Here is a 20,864-nt window from a genome sequence, read left to right on the forward strand (position 1 = left end):
GCAAAACTCAGGCAGAAGCTTGATGCGCCTCTTCAAATAGGTATTATAAATATGCTAGAGCTATCCCTGAAAAGATGCAGTTGTATTTATATATATCATTATATATATATAATATTTCTTTCTTTGTATTTGTATACAGGTCTGTATTACTCTATAGACATGGAAGTAGGGGTATTATAGTACAGAAACAGGCGGGGGGTGTTCATGTGCATCTATGTATAATATGTATATTTTATATGTATATACACAGCCTCTGTATTGTTTGCTTCATTACAATGAATGTACCTCCCACCAGCAAGGAGTACCTGTCAGTGGTAAGTGGTGAGACATCTCAGATGGACAGTTCCCTGTCTCTTGAGTGAACCCATTTCAGTGGGCTGGGGTGGATGCAACCTGTGAAGTGAGCAGGTCCATTGGGAGTCCACCCCTCTTCACGTCTGCCAAGGAGGGACACTCCACATGCCTGGCGCCGTGTGCCAGCTGACTCTTCTCAAGACGTCAAGGAGCCCAGAACCCAGAGCGAGGAGGGATCATCAAGATATGGCTTTTCATGCTAGATGGAGACTGGGCACACAAGAATTCTGTCTTCCAGGAGGACGCTGATCACAAGGAACACGAAGTAGAGGCCAAACATGATGAAGCCCAGCACTTTGTTCATGCGCCATTTGCAGAGGGCGATGGAGAGAATGACGAAGAGCAGCATGATGAAGAGGAGGACGATGGCACAGAAGAGGCCATTGCTGCTGACGGCCACGGGCTGGAACCTCTGAATGATGGTGTACAGGAGCCAGGGCAGTGGGAGCCTGTGAGGGAGAGAGCAGGGTTGGCAGGCAAGTGGCAGGTGTGCTGAAGGAGGCCTATGACGAAACATCAGCTTCTCGGAATCTATCATCGGAAAAATGTGTCTTGTTTGGCTCACTCTGCCCGGGGCATGTCTGGCCCAGGAAACCACTGAAGGAGGTCAGGGGAACTTTAGAAACCTTTATCTGTTACTGACCAAATTAGAATGGAGAGAATTTGTTCTGCAGTTGAATAAAATCAAAGATATGACGGTGGCAGGTGATTTCTAAATTAGATTTGAAATAATTTTTATTTCTTTTCTTGTTGAGAAGAAAATATCACTCTCGCATGTAAAGAAGTGAACTAGGGGATTTGGGTGAGAGAAGGAGAAGACAAATGGAGAAAAGATAAGGAAATCAGGAATGAAAATGGCAAAATTATTTTATGAAATGGAGAGAGAGAATAGCAATGACTTAATTAACAACCTAAAAAGCGAGTGAAAATAAATGATGATGGTCGGGGCCAATACATATCACTGCCTGGAGTTTATGTTGGAAAAGATGGGACAACCATTTCACTAAAAAATGATCTTTCTGAAAGATTTGAGGAAGACAGTAACTGACATTTGTAATTTTAAAAAACTTTATTATGTATTTTTATCCTTGGTCTTTCCCTTTGCATTTGAATTTTAAAACGTGATAACATCTTTTGTTTCCTAACCAGAATAATGACTCTGAAATACACCAGGAAAGCTAGCCAGGTACACCATAAAAGAGTGGGCGAGGGCTCTGTGGGAGAGGTTCATGGCTGAAAAAGCACGACTCAAGACTCGGTGGTGTGTGCCTCCCCACGTGGCTGAGTGAGAAGCAGCCAAGTTCTATCCATCGAGCCTAATCATGGAATGCTGTTTAGGGAAACTGGAGCCCAGCTACCCAGTGGGCTGCACCTTCTGCAGAGCCTAAGGCTAAGGGAGATACATTTTTGGCCTAGCCTCAGTGGTGTGGAAGAGAAAACGCCCTTTCCAAACACAAACTTGTCCAAAGAAAAAGCATATAGCTTGAGAGAGATAATGAGGTGAAAGGGGCATTAAGTTTAAACATCTGTCTCCTCTGCTAGAGAGAGTGGGCGTGTGAAAGCACAGCCTTCATGTTATATATCTTTGAAGTCCCAGGGCCTGGCACATGCAGGTGCATATGTGAACCTGGGCCAAGCCGAAGTGATTGATGTGACTGCCTCATGGCAATCAATTGCAGGCACTTGGACCCCTAGAGCCAGGCTGGGATGTGCTTACCACAGTGGAGATGTCAGGAGGGGAGGGGTCAACAGGGCCACTGCAGGAAATAAGGTGCAATTTCAGCTCTTGGCAGGAGGGGGCAGCCCTGGCACTTTATGGCAGCAATGGAAAGTCAAGAAAGGATAGGGGAGTGCCTGTTGGTGATGATACAAAAACCTCTCTGGGGTCCACACTTCCCATGGTTCGTTAAGCTAGACACACACACTCACATAATGGCACTACAAATAGGTAAAAACCCTTTGGGGGGAAAATGACATTTTTCATACCTGTAACCAATCAGTTCTACTATCAGTGATAGAGCATAATAAATAATTCAAAACGAAGACACAACTTTATCCAGGAAAATGATGATTTCAGTGTTATTTTGAATAGTGAAAAATTTGGTATACCTTAATCTCTAATAAAGGGAACTTGTTAAATAGCAAAATATTAAGTTGATGTAATTGATGTAGTTATTAAAAGTTATCAACTATGAAGATATAGGCAAATAGTTATAATATATTTAAAGTTAAGGATATAGACAAGGATTTAGACCCTTATCCTCCTAGGTCTAAACATTATCCTCACAGCCCTATATTCTCTATATATGCTAATTATAACCCAACAAGGTAAACATACCCAACACATCAATAATATTCTTCCCTCTTATACACGAGAAGGATATATATAAAATAAAAATGTATTTAATAATGTGAAATATATTATTATACATTTAAATGTGAATGTATTTTAATAATATGAGATAAATATATACATTTAAAAAGGGTGATGGATTATCACTGATTTTTATTTACGCTTTATATGTATTGTCTAAATCCTTTACTGTGAGTATATGTTAATCTTAAGCAAAAAAATGTAGGCAAAACTATAAATTTTATACTCAATATATTGCCAAAAACTTTATAAATTGATATAACTCTTGGGAAAAAGTTTTGGAAAAATATACACCAATAGGCATTAAAATGATCATAATGTTTAATTCATTAATATTTCTTGAAGAAATTTATTCTAATTAAAATAACTAGCAGAGGAGGTTTTTCTGCATAAAATAGCTTGTAGACACACTCATAATACTAGAAAATTAAAAAAGATAACAGGTCTTACTAAAGGATAATGGTTAAACTGAAAGGCAACAGGGTGGAATATTTTAAAGCCATAAAATGTTAATTATGAGAGCTATGAAAAAGCTTAGCATAATGGTTGATTTACTAATTTACTAACAGATGCCTACTCCATGCCAGGCATAAATGCCTTTAAAATGGAAAAAAAAAAAAAAAAGCCCTGGCTGGTGTAGCTCAGTGGACTGAGCGCGGGCCTGCGAACCACACGATGGCGGTTCGATTCCCAGTCAGGGCACATGCCTGGGTTGCATGCCGGTTCCCTGCAGGCCAGTTCCCAGCAGGGGACGCACAAAAGGCAACCATACATTGATGTTTCTCTACCTCTCTCCTTCCCCCCCTTCCCCTCTAAAGATAAATAAATAATAAAATATTTAAAAAAATGGAAAAAAAAAAGTCCTCCAAGAGGACAAAACTGAATATTCCCTAAGAAAACTTTGTGAAATATTTAGAAGGAAACATATGAAAACTAAATGTTTTTCTTGGCTAGCAGAATTAGTTTCTTTGAACTCTCATTTGATGCAAAATATGCAATTTAAGAATAATGAACAAAAAGCATCTCGAAATTTCCTAGAATACTTATTGTTCAAAAACATGACAAGTATGTTAGAACATTTATAATTGTTGTCAATTTTTAGGATTTTCTTTTATACTATAGACTATTTTGTTTTACTTTTTAGAAGAGAGTGACAAAGAAAACTACTTTAAGTGTGTAGGCAGTAGAAGTGAGGAACACTGTTTATATTAGGGATACCATTCTTTTAAAACAAATACCTTTCAAGATATCCATCCATTCACCCACCTGTTTGCCCATTCATCTATCATCCATCTTACTAACATTTGTTGAGCTACTAGCATCCTCTAGGCAATGTTTTAAGTTTTGGTGACTTCTTGCTTTTGGGGAGTTCACAGTCTAGCAGGCAGACTGGTGTACATGACCATGACAAGAGTGCGGTCTGCAGAAAGTAGACAGAAGCAAAAGCTCCAAGGTCAGGCCCAGGAGAGTTAGAGAAGCCCTCATCTGAGTTGACATTGGAAGGATAAGTTGGAGTTTTGCAGGCAGGGAGACTTCTTGAGTGACAGGGCCAACAAAGAGAGGAAGTGTGGTAGGAGAGGGCACCTTTGGAACTTAAAGGTGGTTCAGAGAGTGGAAACTCAAAGCAGAATTTTATGCATAGACAGTGCTACAGTTGAGAGCGCAGACTGTTCAAATCCCAGCTACCTCTTTCACTCATTGTATGCACTCTGTGCCCTTCAGTTTCCTTATCTGAAAAATGGGGATGATAAAATATCTTATGGATCTCTATGTGGTATAAATGGATAAAAATATAAGTACAAATATAGTACTTATATAAAAATAAATGCAAATATATAAGTGCAAATATATGTACATATATGCATATGGTAGACACTGAATGAAAAAATATTATCATATATTAGGTAATGGAAGGGTTAAGAGGAAACAATATTTAAGAAGTTCAATGAGAGAGAAGGTCCATTTTAGTGAGTTTCCAAATTAAAGTGTCAAGAGCTGTTCTTCTGTGATACAATAACATCCCATGTTTTACTTTCTCAGGTTATTTATCAGACTAATTATACTTTTGACAAGTTAAATGAAATAGAAGTAACAGCACCCTTCCCTAATCTGATCCACTTTAGAGATTATTCGCATCGAGAGCTCTAGTTTGCTTAACTGTAAGAACAGATTTTGTCTTCTGACTTTCAGAAAAACTGAGAATATCTTCACCAGCACAGATAAACAAATAATAATGCAAACCTACCAGCATTTTCCAAGGAAGGAGATGAGATATTTTTCTGGGCCTATGTTTGTTCCAATCTGCTTTACAATCTAAATCTCATCTGAGGCTGCTAGGGACTTCATTTAGAGTTAGAATATGAAGAAATATATAGTGAATCTACCAGATCATCTCAGTCATGCCTGATCATTGAATATCATAACACATAGCCAAGGCAATTATATAAGTGAAGTTCTCTTAAAATATTTCCTACAACATCCATTCTGTATGCAGGAATGTGTTTCTGCCTGTACAGGGTTAATTTATTCTTCATTAAGTTCTCTGAAAATGAAAAATGGAGTTGATGAAACTGAATGTTACTCCCAGTCTTTACTTTCTACTGATATTAACTAGTTTTGGGCTCAGAGGTCCTGGTCGTGTCTTCACAGCTTCGAAGACGGTGATGAAGTTGGTGTGTACCCTTATAGAACTATCTCTACTTACCCTACAGTGATATCAAAAATATTGCTTCCAACAGAGCTGGATACAGCCATGTCCCCAAGCCCCTTCCGGGCCACTATGACGCTGGTGATAAGATCAGGGATGGAGGTCCCAGCAGCCAAGATGGTCAGACCCATAATCTCCTCACTAATGCCAATTGTCTCTCCAACCTAAAAGCAATGACAGTGACAAACATATGAGTGTTTGTAGTCACAAAACATCAAAAACACAAACATCTCAACACAACTCTCTTTTAATGATCTCCTATTCTGGGCTGTGCTGAGTGCTGAAATGAGCCACAATCACTGCCATAGAGTTGAGGACACTCAGACCCAAGAGATTGGGAATGTTCATGTAAGGGAGAAACAGATCATCTCAAAAAAGAGCTGTAGAGGGCTAGAGGGCAGCTTCTATATAGGGTTTATTAAGACAGGGGAAGCAGAAAATTAGTTATAAAAACCAACTGGGCACTGGCTGGGTAGCTCAGTTGGTTAGAGTGTTGTTCTGATACACCAAGGTTGTGGGTTTGATCCTTGGTCAGAGCACATACAAGAATCAACCAGTGAATGCATATATAAGCAGAACAACAAATCAAGTTTTTTTCCTCTCTCTCCCCCACCCTCTCTCTCTCTAAAATCAATAATAAAAAAACCCCCAATTGGTCAGAGTCTTCAGGAGCCAGTGCCTGATAAAGGCACCAAATCCTGTGGCTGATGCTCTTGGATTTACCATAGAAGGTTAACAGGTTCCACACAGCATTCTCATTTCCCCTGAACATATTCTAGTGTCTGTAACCTACTCTTAAACACTTAAGACTGCCATTTCCAAAGGAGACTTGATTTGGGGTGGTTTTGTTTTGGTAATACAGAATTGTAAATCAACAAGGCAGCAGTGAGGAAACCATCTTTTAGTCAATCAGAGGGCCTCGATCCAAGGTCTGACTCTGGCATCTATTAAGTACTTGCCCTACTGCTAATTGAAGACATTGTGCAATATATTTGATCCTCATTTTTTTAATTTATGAAGTGGCATTGATCATAGCTACCTTCAAGGTGGCTGTGAGGACTAAATGATAATTTGTGGGAAAGCCTTTAGTAAATGGTACGCATTGGTAAAAAAGGTGAAGAGCAAGGGGGGATTATATTTTCTTTGCCTTTTAACACTCTAATTTTACATACACAGTTGGTCTAGTCTCAGATGGAAGTTCCTCCATTCTAAGGAGCAACTTGTCTTCTAGGGGCTTTGAAAAGCTTTACATAGTTTCTGGAGTTGGTGAACTGAAAACCTTTAAGATAATGCTTTCAATTTGGTTTCCAACAGCCTACCCAATGACATCTGGCATTTTTGAAAAAAAAATTTAAAGGGCAGAGGTAGCATATAAGGATAAAGTCTTTCAAGGAATAGAATAAACTCATTTCTAAATACTTATAAAAAATTTATAAGTGATAGCTTAGTTCTCACTAGCTCAGAAGCACAGTTGGGAGCTATTTTTATTTTGATGGCCATGCCTGCTTTAGAGCCTGGCAAGCTACCTTACCCTGTCCTCACAGTGCAGAGATTCATGGCTCCCTGACAGAAAGGAAGTTCCATGCAAGCAGGATTGTTGGTTGTTCACTGTGGTTTTCCTGTTACTCAGAACACAGCCTGGCATATAGCAGGCTTTCAGTACCTATTTGCTAAATAAATCAATCAATCTGTATACGTCGATGGTTTTCCTAGCATGCTTTTTACTGATTCTGTTAGAAAAACTTAAGTAAAAGTTTTGCACAGGAGTTTCCCATTTGAGCAAAATAATCTCCTTCATGATCTCTTACTAGATATGGAGAGAAACATTTTCAAAGACTGTAAAGAAGCTGACTGAATGGTTGTCACCCTTAATGAGTTCCAAACTATTTAATACACTATTTATAATTTAAATTCTTAGAGGGAGTTCTAAAGCTGTGACTGTTTCAAAAACGGTCTATAGGTGGAGTTTGAATGCCACTACAGCAGAAAAGTGCAGGAATTAAAGAAGATGGTATAGTGGGTGTGGTTAAGGGCGTTGGCTTGGGATCTAGAGAACTCCACATGCAAATCCTTGCCTGTCACTCCTGGTGCAAAGTAGGCAACTCCCCTGAGGCTCAATTTTCCCCATCTGTGAAATTGGGATAATAATATCCACCTTTAGAGTTGTGATAATTATGTGCAATGATGCTTGTAAAGCAGATAGCACATCGTTAGAAATAAAGTAAATGTTCGATTAAGTATGAGCTCTGATAACTCAGATGTTGCTCCTTCCTCTCTTTCACTTGGTGCGCAGCCATCAGGGCTCTGGTGGCAGAGACAGAAGCTGGTTTCATGGCGTCAGTCCTTAGCGTAGAAAATCACATGAATAATGAAGAATTTTCATTGTATATCAAACCCCTGATGAATCTGTGTGGCTCTAGAAATGCTTTCAGTGAAGGAGAACTTCTACATAAGCTCACTGAAGTGACTGATCAATCAGAGGCAAGGTGATGGGTACTCGGACAGGACAGCACCCAGGATCACTTTGGGGAGCACCAGAGAAGGTTAGAGCTAGAAGGGACATCAGGAAACTCTTGGGGGGGAATTCCTTGTTTTCTAAGAGAAGTAATAATAGAACCACTCAGAATCCAAATCCAGTGCTGTTTTTAATATTCTGTGATGCAGTTCCCTGCCTTGGTTTAGGGAGGATTTGCAGAAATGTCATATTGACCAAATGAGACACAGGGTCCTATTTGACTTTGAGAATTAACTTCTCTTATTAGATGCAATATAGATTTTAACCACAGGTTTTCACCATCCATGAAATTTACTAGGGTAAAGACTCATGATACAAAAACATAAAAATAACAAAAACGAAGGAACAATATGCATGAAGTGTTGCACGTGAAGGGCATTTATTTTTGGCCAAATAGTAGCCAAATAATTGTATCAAATAGCACTTACGATTGCTAAAACTGTGGGTACCAAAATAGTTTAACACTAAATGGTGTCGTTATCTTTATAGCTTTTATAGTTCAAAGGCACAAATGATGGAATTAGAGCTAGACTTGGAACAGAATCTGCTCTTTTGATCAGCTGTGTGAGTGGTTTGAAAGGGAAAACATTTCTAGGGGAGGAAAGAAAGAGATACTTCTCATCCATTGTTGGAAAGCAATGCTTCTCTTTATATTTCTGGAACTTTCTGTAACTATTATTTCTCTAGGCATCTTATTTGTGTTTTTTTTTTTACACAGAATAAAAAGGGAACAAGACTGCAGCATTAAGATGATCATTACACAGAGCAGGACGGAAGCCTGTACAATAATGTTTCCTAGGATGGCTACACAAATGGCAATAAAACAACATATTCCAGCAAGAGAAAAACAGCCCATTTTTTTCATTAGCAGTACATGAAAGAATAAAAATGATTGTTGGGAGAAGCCATTACATGTTATAAGTGGAAAACAGTTATTTTAGCCTGGAAATCTGAAGGCTGAGAAGCAGCCCACCTCCACAATAATTCTTGCCAGGTATGACTCTCAATGAATGTGGAAAATAATGACTTTGGGGACAAAAAGAGAACTTCAGGGGACCAGTGATTTTGGGGAAATACCCAAGAAGAATAATCTGAAGTCAAATGTCATTAAAATAACTATGATAATAATATAAAATATCTTGTGGGAATAACTTGGGGAATATCAGCCCACATTTCCAGTGATTTTTGTTAGTGATTCCTTTTTAATTCCCCGTACTCCATACTCCTTAGCAGTCTCTGCCCCCTTACCTCTACTTCCCCCAAACAAGGCAACCACTAACTTGCTTTCTATCTCTACAGATTTGCCTGTTTTTTACATTTCATATAAATGGGATCATATAACACATGATTTTTGATGACTGGCTTTTTTCAAATAGCATAAAATTGAGAGGTTCACTTACATTGTAGCATGTATCACTATTTCATTTCTTTATATTGTGGAATAATATTCCATTAAATAGATAGTCCACATTTTAATTACCCATTTATCAGTTTGATAAACACTTGGGTTGTTTTCATTTTGGGGGGGTTGTTGCACTATGAATAATACTGCTATGAATATACATGTGCAAATTTTTATGTAGGTGTTCTCATTTCTCTTGGGTATACATCGAGAGTGGAATCACTGCACTGGATCATATGGTAACTGGATGTTTAACATTTTGTGGAACTGCCAAACTGTTTTCCAAGGTGACTGCACTATTTTACATTCTTAGCAGCGGTATAAAAGGGTTCATTCCAACACTTGTTTTTGGCTGTCTTTTTCATTATACCCATCTTGGTGTGAAGTTGTATCTCACTGTGGTTTTGATTTGCATTTATCTAATACATAATGATGTGGAGGATATTTTCTCATGTTTATTAGCCATTTGCATATTATCTTTGATGAAATGTGTACTCAAATCTTTCATCCATCTTAAAACTTAGGATGCTTGTAGATGTCTTCTTATTATTGAGCTCTGAGAGATTTTTACTTATCCTGGATATAGTGCTTTATCAGATATTTGTATATATCTGATATATACATATATTATACAGATATTACATAATATCTGATATATTATACATATGTATATCAGATATATATGTATAATTTGTATACATATAACTTAGAAATATTTTCTCTCAGTCTGTGGTTTATTTTCTCATTTTTATTTTTAAGTATATTTTATTCATTATGTTATTACAACTGTCCCATTTTTTTTCTGCCCCTTATCCTGCCTCATCCCTGTACCCCCCTGTCCTCTAGCATCCCTCCCCCAAGTTCATGTCCATGGGTCATACATATAAGTTCTTTGGCTTCTCTATTTCCTATTCTTAACATTCCCCTGTCTATTTTATGCTACCAATTATGCTTCTTATTCCCTGTACCTTTCCCCTCAATTCTTCTCCTTCCCCTCCCCACTGAGAACCCTCTATGTGGTCTCCATTTCTGTGATTCTGTTCCTGTTCTAGTTGTTTGCACAAATGGACAACTTGTCCAGGGCTATTGGCAAGATTATAGGGACAAAGAGATGTGAATTGCCTGACACATAGTTCACAATCAGTAAGGGTACCGCTATTATCTCCGAGAACATAAAATCTTTGCATCTCATTCTTCCATTCATATGTTACAACAAACAGTTCCTGAGAGTTTCTTCTTTTGATAGGCATTATGACTAGTATTGAGTTAAAAATGGCAAAAGTGAAATACATCACCACTTTTATAAACTAAGGCTCAAGGAACAGACCATTTGGTCTGTACATTTTTCCTAAGAGCCAATGGAACTGCCTTATGACCCAGCAATCCCACTTCTGGGAATATAACCAAAGAAACCTGAAACACTAATTTGAAAGAATATATGCACCTCTGTGTTCACTGCACCATTATGTACAATCACCAAGATATGGAATCAGCCCAAGTGTCCATCAATAAGTGGATAAATAAGCTGTGGTACATATATACGATAGAATATTACTCAGCCATAAAAAGAATGAAATCTTACTATTTGTGGCAACATGGATAGACCTAGAGTATATTATGCTAAGTGAAAAAAGTTAGAGAAATACAAATACCATATAGTTTTACTTATATATGGAATCTAAAGAACAATATAAACTAACAAAACAGAAACAGACTCATAAATAAAAAGAACAGACTGATGGCTGTCAGATGGGAGGTGGGGTTGGAGGCTAGGTGAGAAAGGCGAAGGATTAAGAAGTACAAATTTGTAGTTACAAAATAGTCACAGGGTTGTAAACTATGGCATGGGGAGTACAGTCAATAATATTGTAATAACTATGTATGGTGCCAGGTGGGGACTGGAAATATTGGGGGTAACACTTTGTAAAGTATATGACTGTCTAACTGTTACTGGGGAGACCCAAATCAGGGTGCTTCCCCTCCTTGGTTCTTACTAATCACTATGCTGTACACCTGAAACTAATACAAAATAATACTGAATATAAACTGTAATGGAAAAAAACAAAGGAAGGCTGTTTAGAAGGTAAGTAGGTACCCAAGAGAAAGTAAGTGCCACTTACTGAATCAGGCAAAACCTCGACATTCCTCCCAGGCCTGAGCTAGCCTGGTTTCAGGCTGTAGAGAGAGGGCAAGGAGTAATCAGGCTTGCCTGCCTTCCTTCACATGCCTGACCGGGTCTATGCAGATCTGACTCCAGGCCAGGAGACAAGGGAAAGTTAAGTGGAATAAATTTCTTTAGTTCTCAAATACTTAACTTGTCTCATCAGATGCAATACTGTCATGACAGTCTCAGAAGGCAAACACGTTGATTAACAATTTACAAGAGAAACAAAGGGAAAAATAAAGAAATGGGACTACATCAAAATAAAAAGTTTTTGCACAGCAAAGGAAACCATCAACAAAACAAAAAGATAACCCACTCTATGGGAGGACATTTTTACTGATACATCTGATAAGGAATTAATATCCAAAATTTATAAGGAACTTAAAAAACTCAGCACCAAAAAACAAAACAAAACAAAACCTAAAACCATCCAATTAAATGGATAAAGGACCTAATGAGATACTTCTTCAAAGAGAACACACAGAAAGCCAGAATGGCTATTATCAGTAAGTCAACAAACGACAGCCCTGGCTGGTGTGGCTCAGTGGATTGAGTGCTGGCCTGTGAACTGAAAGGTCACTTGTTCAATTGCCAGTTAGGGCACATACCTGGGTTGCAGGTCAGGTCCCCAGTTGGGTGCATGTGAGAGGCAACTGATTGATATATTTCTCACATATTGATGTTTCTCTCTCTTTCCCCCCCTTCCCCTCTCCCTAAAAAGAAATAAAATATAAAACAAACAAACAAACAAACAAACAACAAGTATTGGCAGGGATGTGGAGAAAAGGGACCCCTCACGTACTGTTGATGGGAATGCAGATTTGTGCAGCCACTGTGGAAAGCTATATGAAGTTACCGCAGACAAATAAAAAATGGAACTGTCTATGAGCCAGTGATTCCACTTCTGGGAAGGTATCTGAAGAATTGTTAAAGTCAGTCAGAGAAAGACAAATACCATATGATGTCACTTATATGTGGAATCTAATGAACAAAATAAACTAACAAAGTGGAGACAGACTCACCGATACAGAGAACAGACTGATTACTGTTAGAGGGGAGAGGGTTGGAGGCTAGGTGAGGAGAGTGAAGGAATTAAGCAAAGAAAAAAAAGAAATACTCGTGGACACAGACAACAGTATGGTGATTGCCAGAGAGAAAGGTGTGGGGGATGTAGAAGAGGGTAAAGGGGTGATAAATGGTGATGGAAGGAGATGTGACTTGGGGTGGTAAACACAAAGCACAATAGGCAGATGATATTGAATAGTATACTTGATACCTATGTAACTTTATTAACTGATGTTACCCCAATAAGTTCAATAAAACATAAATTAGAAAAACAATTTAGCAACACCAGGTAGATGGTACCATTATCAGGGTCTTACCTGGTGTGCCCACCAGACCATTAAGTAAGAGAATATTGCGATCCAGGTGATGGCTCCAAAGAACGTGACGGGAAAAAACTTTCTTGCTGACTGAAAGAGAACCAGGAAGAGGGGAGAGTGTCAGTGCTCAAAGCTGAGGTGGATCTATCCGTAGTCCAAAGCTAAATCCAGCAATGCAGCTTGCAGTCTTGGTAGTTGTGGCAATCAAAAAGCCCTACCTTTGGTCAAGCTGGGATAGTAAGATTCTCTCTTGGCAACGTGAAATTGGTTAGAGCCAAGTCATTGCAAAGTTAGCGCCTGGGATGGAAATCTCTTGAGGAGAATGTCTAATCCTGCTGCTGGTTGCTCAGATGCCCTTTCCAGGGCTTGGTTTCTCAGCCTTGCCTTTGATCTATTAACTACTCAATGTCCTCCCTCCCTCTCCTGTTCCCTTTTCTTTCTTCTGCTCAAGACATTTCAATCAGTTTCTATTCCTTCAGCCCAATGTATCATAATCCATATGCCAGAAAACCTATGGGATTAATTACTTTTTACAAGAAATGAAAAGACTCAAAAATAGATCAGGTTATCTTACAGTCCCATGAGAGGTCAGGAAAAGCCAGCAGTTTCTATAGATCCCTGATGATGGCCAGTCCAGGATGCCTGAACCACATATGTAGACAGGACAGACAGATAGATGCCCAGCTATGTTGCTCTCTGTGGGGTGGCAGAGTAGGTGCTCTTGGGGGTGTTTGCTGTCCTGTTCTCCATTCCTAATTATATTACTGTCTAATTCTGCCTCAACCATTTGACTTTGTGCAATCTCACACTTAAAGTATGAGCACTTAAAAATTTCCTCCAAACATCAGCCAGAGTCGGATACTCAAAATGCTGTGTTTCTTACCTGACCCCACCCTAGGGAGATCCAGGCTTGTGTTAGTATTGGGGATTTTCTGTGGAGATCCTTTTTGCAAAATGTTCTCAGAGAGCCTATCACCTATTATTGCCAAACACTTTTTATTTCAAAGCATTCCACTTTGAATAACAATCTATTATTATTATTATTATTTGCTTTGATAATGCCACCCAATTCTGTCCAAAGAAATGAATCCTGGAGTTGCCGGGAATGAAAACTATCTCAGTTGTCTGGCGGGCTGACCTTGGGCAGCCACGTAGAACACTTTTTGCCATGCTTCTGAGAAACCCATTAAAAGGAAAAGACAAATTTTTACACAGTGATCTTTTGAACATCCACAAGGCAAACAGTCTCTATTGCTCCAAACCAGGCTTATGTTCTCTTTACTAATTTCAAGTTTTCAATATGTTTTCATTATCATTCCCACAGTTCTGTGAAATTTCACGATAATGTCGCTCTTGTAGTAATTGCTGGCTTGGGGGGGTCATTTGTTAGCCGGGCTATCTGGAAGGCAAGTGGGCTTGATAGAACTGGGGAGGCAGCAGATCACAGTGAGTAGCCAAAAAGTTATTCACAAATGCTTCCCCACATCCCTCCCCTTTCTTAGAAGGAAAATATTTTGGCCAAAGTTTCAGACCCCTTTTGGGGATGTGAGCAGTTTAATAGGTTATGAGAAAAAAAGTAATCAATTTTTCAAAGTGGAGGTTGAGACATTCACTTTTGAAAACAAATTCCCGTAAAGCAGGGAGTTCAGCTGGATTCTGGAGACCAGATTCCCTGAGCCTCGGAATTCTTAGCACTTGGATTGCCAGTGCTAAGAAATTAAGTGGTCCCAGCAAAGCATTTAGCTGATTACAGTCCTCATCCTTTTTTTTCCAGTCACAGATCACTGTTTCTGGATCCTAAGTGCAATGAGGGTTTCGTCTCCTATGGCTAGGGTCTGTCACAGGGGGGGAGGAAGGCCTTGTTTATGGTGTGGGGGCACACACATGGTTGAACAGCAATCAGTGGGCTTGATTCTGAGGGTCCTGTGGAGGGGGACGAAGCACCATCTCCACACCTTGTGGAATGGCGTATCTTGGGAGACTCTCATTTCACAGATCGCTCCCTTGCAGGTTAGCTCATTTGCTAAGTATGTAGTTATTTTACTTTCTGTACTTTTGCATGTCTGTCCATTGATAAATGTTACAACTCAGAATCAAATCATTTTAATACTTTTCTCATCTAAAAAATATCATCCCTGAACCATAGAACATCCTCAGTCAAAAGGTAGAAAGTAAGGAATCAGACTAAGGATTTAAAGCAACTAAGTTCAAAACAATATTAGTGAAAATATCTCTAATTCAAAAATGCTTATGATTCTTAATCAGGAAGCTAATTAGTAATAAATGGACAACTAAATGGACATTGGTCTACTGTTATATTGGGGGCTCATAAAAAAAGGTTAAAAATAACTCTTCAGGTCTTCATCATTAACTAGTGGTAGGTAAGGCTGGCCCCCTACTCTGTACCCAAATCTTGAACTAGTCAAAAAATTCAAACCTAGGTCTGCCTGACTATACAGCACATGTTCCTAACATCTAGGTTTTACCAACTCTTTCCAAAAGAAAAACAGGGCCAATAATACTCAAAATATACCTAGCTACAGACATATCATCATCATCATCATTATAATACTGGCCTATGCTCTGAAGGACAGAAAATATAAAGAACATTTGGGAAATATAGACTAGCATTCCAGCTGTATGGCCATCTGCTGCGCTCAACCTCCCCTGTTGTTCCTGCTTTGGAAGTGACAACCCTTCATGCATCAGCAGTTCGGTTAAGTGTTTCCCAACTGTCAGCCTACCTTACCATTTCCAGATTCATAGCTCAGGTTATTTCTTCTTCTCTCATTTTTTTCTGAACTGTTTCCCTTACTTGGACCTACAGTCTCATTCCACACATCACTGCCCAGGAGCACCTGGGCAGTTATTTAGTTACCAGTCCCCATGGAAGGAAGAGAATATCCCTTGCAGCCAAAGTCTGACATGTCAGTTTATGGTTAGTAATGGTGGCTCATCCTGACATCTGCTGGGATGGGTCTAACACTAATTAGCAAAAAGCAAATTGTATCCATGTGCCGGCCATTTTGTTCCCAATGTAATAGTTTACTTGTATAATTGACAGCTAATGTTCTCATTAGAAGCGTTGAGTACATCAGAGTGATATTTTCTTGGCTTGCAAAACATTGCTGAACATTAGCTCATTGCACAAATTAGCCACATCCTTACTGATTTAAACTCAACAAATATTCACTGAGCATCTACTCTGTGTAAAAGTCTGTGGCATACGTATTTAACAAAGACCTCCAAAACAATCCTATTAAAGGTTAAAAATATGGTTTCTGAATTAATAGGACTGGTATTAAGATCCCTGCTCACCATTTAGCAGTGATGTGCTCTGGGACAAATAATTTCATCTCTTTAAGCCTCAATTTCTTCATTTGTAAAATGGGAGAATAGCAATATCTAATTAGTTTGAGGATTTATGCACAAAAAGCATCTAGCAGAGTGCCTGGCACACAATAAGTGCAGGGAGGAGAAAGTGACTGTGGAGACCTGGCCTACAGTCTTAGCTCTACTTCTTATTGGTGTGCTTGGATAGGACACCAAACCTCTCTGGGTTTAGTGATCATTTAATCCTTGCTAGAACTGTGCTTGCTATATAGTGGACATAATACATCTACTTGGTGAATGAATCAGTGTATGATAAAAATTGCAAAAACTTGCTGGGTATCTCAGGTATCCTTGTAGCCTGGTGAGTCATGTTTGGTATCTCATTAGATGTGTGACTGATTTGCAAGAACGCCCATCCTACGCCATGAAAGAATATAACTTTTAGGGTTTTAATTTCCTTTATTATTTTCAATTTTCATCAAGGATATGTTCCTAATTAAGGCTTTTTAGTTTTTTTTTTAACTTCAAAACAAACACTTAATTTAAGAAAACAATAAAAGTGAAGCCCATGCTAATTATCTAAGCTGGAAGTGTGCATAATACAACAAATACTGTCATTCGATTTGCATATAAAAAACTGGAAATAAAAACAAGTGGGAGTGCTATTTATTCTGAAACTAGAAGTATACATTTTTAAAAAAATAATTTTATTTATTTATTTTTAGATTTTATTTATCTTTAGAAGGGAAGGGAAAGAGAGAGGGAGAGAAATATCAATGTATGGTTGCTTTTCATGTGTCCCCTGCTGGGAAATGACCCCTGCTGAGAACTGGCTTGCACCCCAGGCATGTGCCCTGACTGGGAATCGAACCACGATCCTTTGGTTTGCAGGTTCGTGCTCAATCCACTGAGCTATACCAGCCAGGGCTAGAAGTATACATTTTTTTAAAAATCATGTCTTTTTCTGTAATTATTGTCACGGTTTGGGATGGTCATCTCTATGGTAATTCAAAACCTACTGAAGACAGAGTGGCCAGGCCCTGAGAAGTGACAAATGTCTATTAATTAATAATTTTTGACTTGTTTTCTCTTCTTTCTGGATAATTTTTCAAGAGGCTCTTGTGGCTGTACATGAGGAAGTGTTTTCTCTCATTTGGCATTCCATATACTTAAAGGATAACCATAGAATTCATCTCCAAACCAGTATGTTTTCAGAGTAAACTAGGATTCTCTTGGGCAAACTGGGTTGTGTGGTCACCTTAAATTTGCAATATTGTATTGAGGGTTATCTCTTTATGTTCTTTCCTTAATCACAGGATGTCATGGCTGCCAGGGAATCTAGAGATCTTCCACCCTGTATTTCACAGAAGAGAGAAAATGAGGTCCAGAGTTGACAAGAGATTTTCTCAAGGTCGCACAGCTCATGAGATGTGTCGGTAAAACTGCCGCTGTCAACAGGGTAGAATAAGCATGCTCTGGAATCAGCACTCAGGTTTGAGTCTATCTCTTCTCACCGACATGGCTGTGCACTCTTGTTCTGTAGTTAATACATGTGTGCAGCGTTTGATTCCTTTATTGAGTTTAGAGCACTTTAAAGATACAAACTGTGAATTTGACATCTTTATATCTCTTTTAGAGTAAATGGCATGTGATAGGTGCTCAATACACATTTGCTGAGGAAATCTAAAAACAACCAAATGTTCTGTCTGAGAGTCTCATTTCTGCTTGGGACAACACACAGCATATTCAGAAAAAGACAGAAAAAAATCCAGTCCACCCCAGGAATGGCACTGGCAGCTGCTATGAGCAAAAGCCCCACTGGCTAACGTAGCCCAGGCTGCAGGGGCAGGCTCTCCAGCTTTGCTGCCCAGTGAATGATCTGTCAATGGCATTGCAGAGGACAGTGCCATGGAAATTGCATTTCCTTGCTTTACAACCCTGGCAACTGTAGCATTAGCCAGAACAGTTGTCGTGACTCAGATAACTATTGCTATGGTGGAATCTTGGTTGTTGTCCAGCGGTTACTGGTTGAGAGTTCTGATTTTCTCAAACAGCTTCCTTGTCCTTCCAGCTCAGATAATGGAGAGCACTTTGTCAGCCCTTTCTATAGGAGTCCCACTCCACTCCAAGAGCCCAGGGCCTTCAGTTATTGACATGTTTCTCTCATTCCTGCACATCTTCCTGGTTGTTTCTATGGCTGTGTGTTGACATCCTTTTATTAGTCAATCAATCCATTCTCCTCTGAGCTGTTCAACTCTAGGCCTGATTTTCTTCCCTGGGGTTGAGTAAAAGTGTTGGGCTAAACAGAGCAATGGAAATATATAGAGAAAGCAAGTGAGTGAGTGAACGCATGTGAGCACACACATCTCAGAAATGTCGTGTGATGGGAGCCAAGAACAAACTGTACATATTCCAGCTATTTGGCCATGGGTTTCCAGGAGACCAGGCCTTTGCATAGAGCAGGTGCTCTGCTATTGTATTTTGAATAAGGAAATCTAAGTATGGCTTTAAGTTTACTAGGAAAATTCTCATATGGGGAGTCCTTAGACGAGGGGGTCCTTTCCTGGCCTGAACTGGATGAGACGTGGCTCTCTGCCAGGCTGGATTATTTATAGGCCAGGCTAATCTGGCAGGGGTTTTCTTTTGTCCTTTTCAAGTGAGAGAAGTGGGATCATCACAGGACTCTTAAGACTCATGCGAAATTATGTTGGCTGTTATCACAATGTTCTGTTTCAAATGCTTTTAGAAATGTTTTCAGATTTCCGTCTTCTGGTATGATGAAACGTGAGGGGAAGCCCAAGCCGTGTAGTCACACAGGCCTGAAACTGAATCTCAGCTCTATCCCCTGGGAAGCGAGCAGGCATGGGTTAGTTAACTTCTTTGTTCCTAAGTCCTTTTCCATTTATGCCAATTATTTACATATTTTCTTATATTAGCTGTTTCCTGAGATTCCACAATACATTTTATTGAAAACATGTAGGGCAGAGTCTGCTACATAGTAGACACATACTTTTGTTGAATAATAATGTGTGTGTAGGGTCATAATAGCAAGTAGGGCTTCTTCTTATCTTTCATTAGTTCCCTCACCCTTTATGGCAATGGCCTTAGAACCTGGTTTAACAACACTGGGAGGGGACCTTCTTTTGATGTGATCCACATTCAGATTATACTTTGCTGATCATAAATAAGATGGTACTAGCCCATCTTAGTACCTAGCCCATAGTACCTATGGTACCTAGGTACTATGTTCATAGTACCTAGCCCATAATAATGGTAGAAAATACTGTAGAAAATACTATGTTCATAGTACCTAGCCCATAATAATGGTAGAAAATACTGTTGATTATAGTAATGATAACAATCCAGGAAGGAGATCAGACATGCAGACATTTGTACTGCGGGAATACATTTCTTTAAATTATTTTTTGAATACAATGAATAATCCATGTACATACATATTCAATAAAATGTGAGTCACCCTCCTGCTCAGACCTTTAGTTCCCCTCCTCAGGGACCATACTGTGGTGGTTTTTAAACATGTTTGAAAATTCTTTGACACTCCCCCTATCAAGGGTGTCATGACCCGATAGAGTTTGGGTAAACTTTTTGTCTCTTCATCTTTAATCAAGACAAACTATGACTGCTCTGACCAGTGAGGTAGAGCTGTGGTGAGTCTGTGTGAGTTCTGAGGCCCGCTCATCGGGCTCCATGCACCTTCTATCTGGTGCTGCTGGAACATGCACTCTCGGGGCCCTGATCTCTTGTGTAAGACACCTGATTATCTTGAGGCCACCATGCTGTGTGGAGGCCCGAGTCACATGGGAGGACATGTTTAGGCTTTCTGGTAGACAAATCCAGCAGAGTTCCACCTTTGAATCACCTCTGCTCAAGTGCCAGAGGTGTCAATTAAGAAACCTCCAGATGACTCCAGCCCTAGCCATGTGAGTCATTGCCAGCCATTCAAGCCTTCCTCACTGAGGTCTCAGTGTGCCCTATATAAATTCCTGGTCTACAGGATTCACCAGCAACATAACACGGGGGTTGTTTCACACCATTAATTTTTGGGGTGGTTTGTTATGTAGAAGCAATAACCCAAACAGTCACAACTATCTTGTGTCTGTCCAGATAAATTTCAGGCATATATAAGCATACACATGTATTTATGTTAATCCCTTTTGCTTTAAGATCAATAGAAGCAAGCTATGCATACTGTTACATGCTGTGATTTTAAACAAGGAATCAGTTCAGAAATGCTCTACTCACAGGTTTGCGGACGTCGGGTAAGGTCATCCAAAGAGGAAGCACTATGGGAAGAACAATGAGGAAGGTGACTTGCTTGCGAGGGTTGGAAGGCCATGCCAGGCTGAGAGGCTGGTCCTCTTCATCATCACCTGATTCTGTGGGCTGCTGTAGAAAGGGAGGGAGAGAAAAAAATAACAAAACAAAAACAATGATAATGTCCATAGGCAAGAGCAAGAGCAAGAGCAAGAGCAAGAGCAAGAGCAAGAGCAAGAGCAAGAGCAAGAGGAAGAGTGGAAGCTCTGGGTCTCAGAATTCTTCCTAGGTCATCCAGCAACTTTATCCATGTGTTTTGTAGGTTTGTAAGAGAACCCCACCTGTCACAGTCTGAGTC

General features: G+C 39.4%; 1 protein-coding gene across 3 annotated transcripts in view; it reads right to left on the bottom strand.

Moving 5' to 3' along the window:
* Positions 1 to 201: 201 nt before the first annotated feature.
* The window catches only part of SLC24A2 (solute carrier family 24 member 2), a 245,865-nt gene continuing 225,202 nt past the window's right edge, over positions 202 to 20,864 (bottom strand). For 2 of the 3 annotated variants that reach the window (XM_037132368.2, XM_037132366.2), the window contains 4 exons: positions 20,495 to 20,638; positions 12,899 to 12,988; positions 5,433 to 5,599; positions 202 to 803 (listed from right to left, as the gene is read on the bottom strand). In XM_037132368.2, the coding sequence (XP_036988263.2) occupies positions 554 to 803; positions 5,433 to 5,599; positions 12,899 to 12,988; positions 20,495 to 20,638 (651 nt within the window). In that variant the 3' untranslated portion in view covers positions 202 to 553. The remainder of the gene's footprint in view (positions 804 to 5,432; positions 5,600 to 12,898; positions 12,989 to 20,494; positions 20,639 to 20,864) is intronic. The other variant, XM_037132367.2, reaches the window with a different exon arrangement.

The sequence above is a fragment of the Artibeus jamaicensis genome, unplaced genomic scaffold, assembly GCF_021234435.1.
Source record: "Artibeus jamaicensis isolate MK-2021 breed Jamaican fruit bat unplaced genomic scaffold, CSHL_Jam_final scaffold_1964, whole genome shotgun sequence".
NCBI lineage: Eukaryota > Metazoa > Chordata > Mammalia > Chiroptera > Phyllostomidae > Artibeus > Artibeus jamaicensis.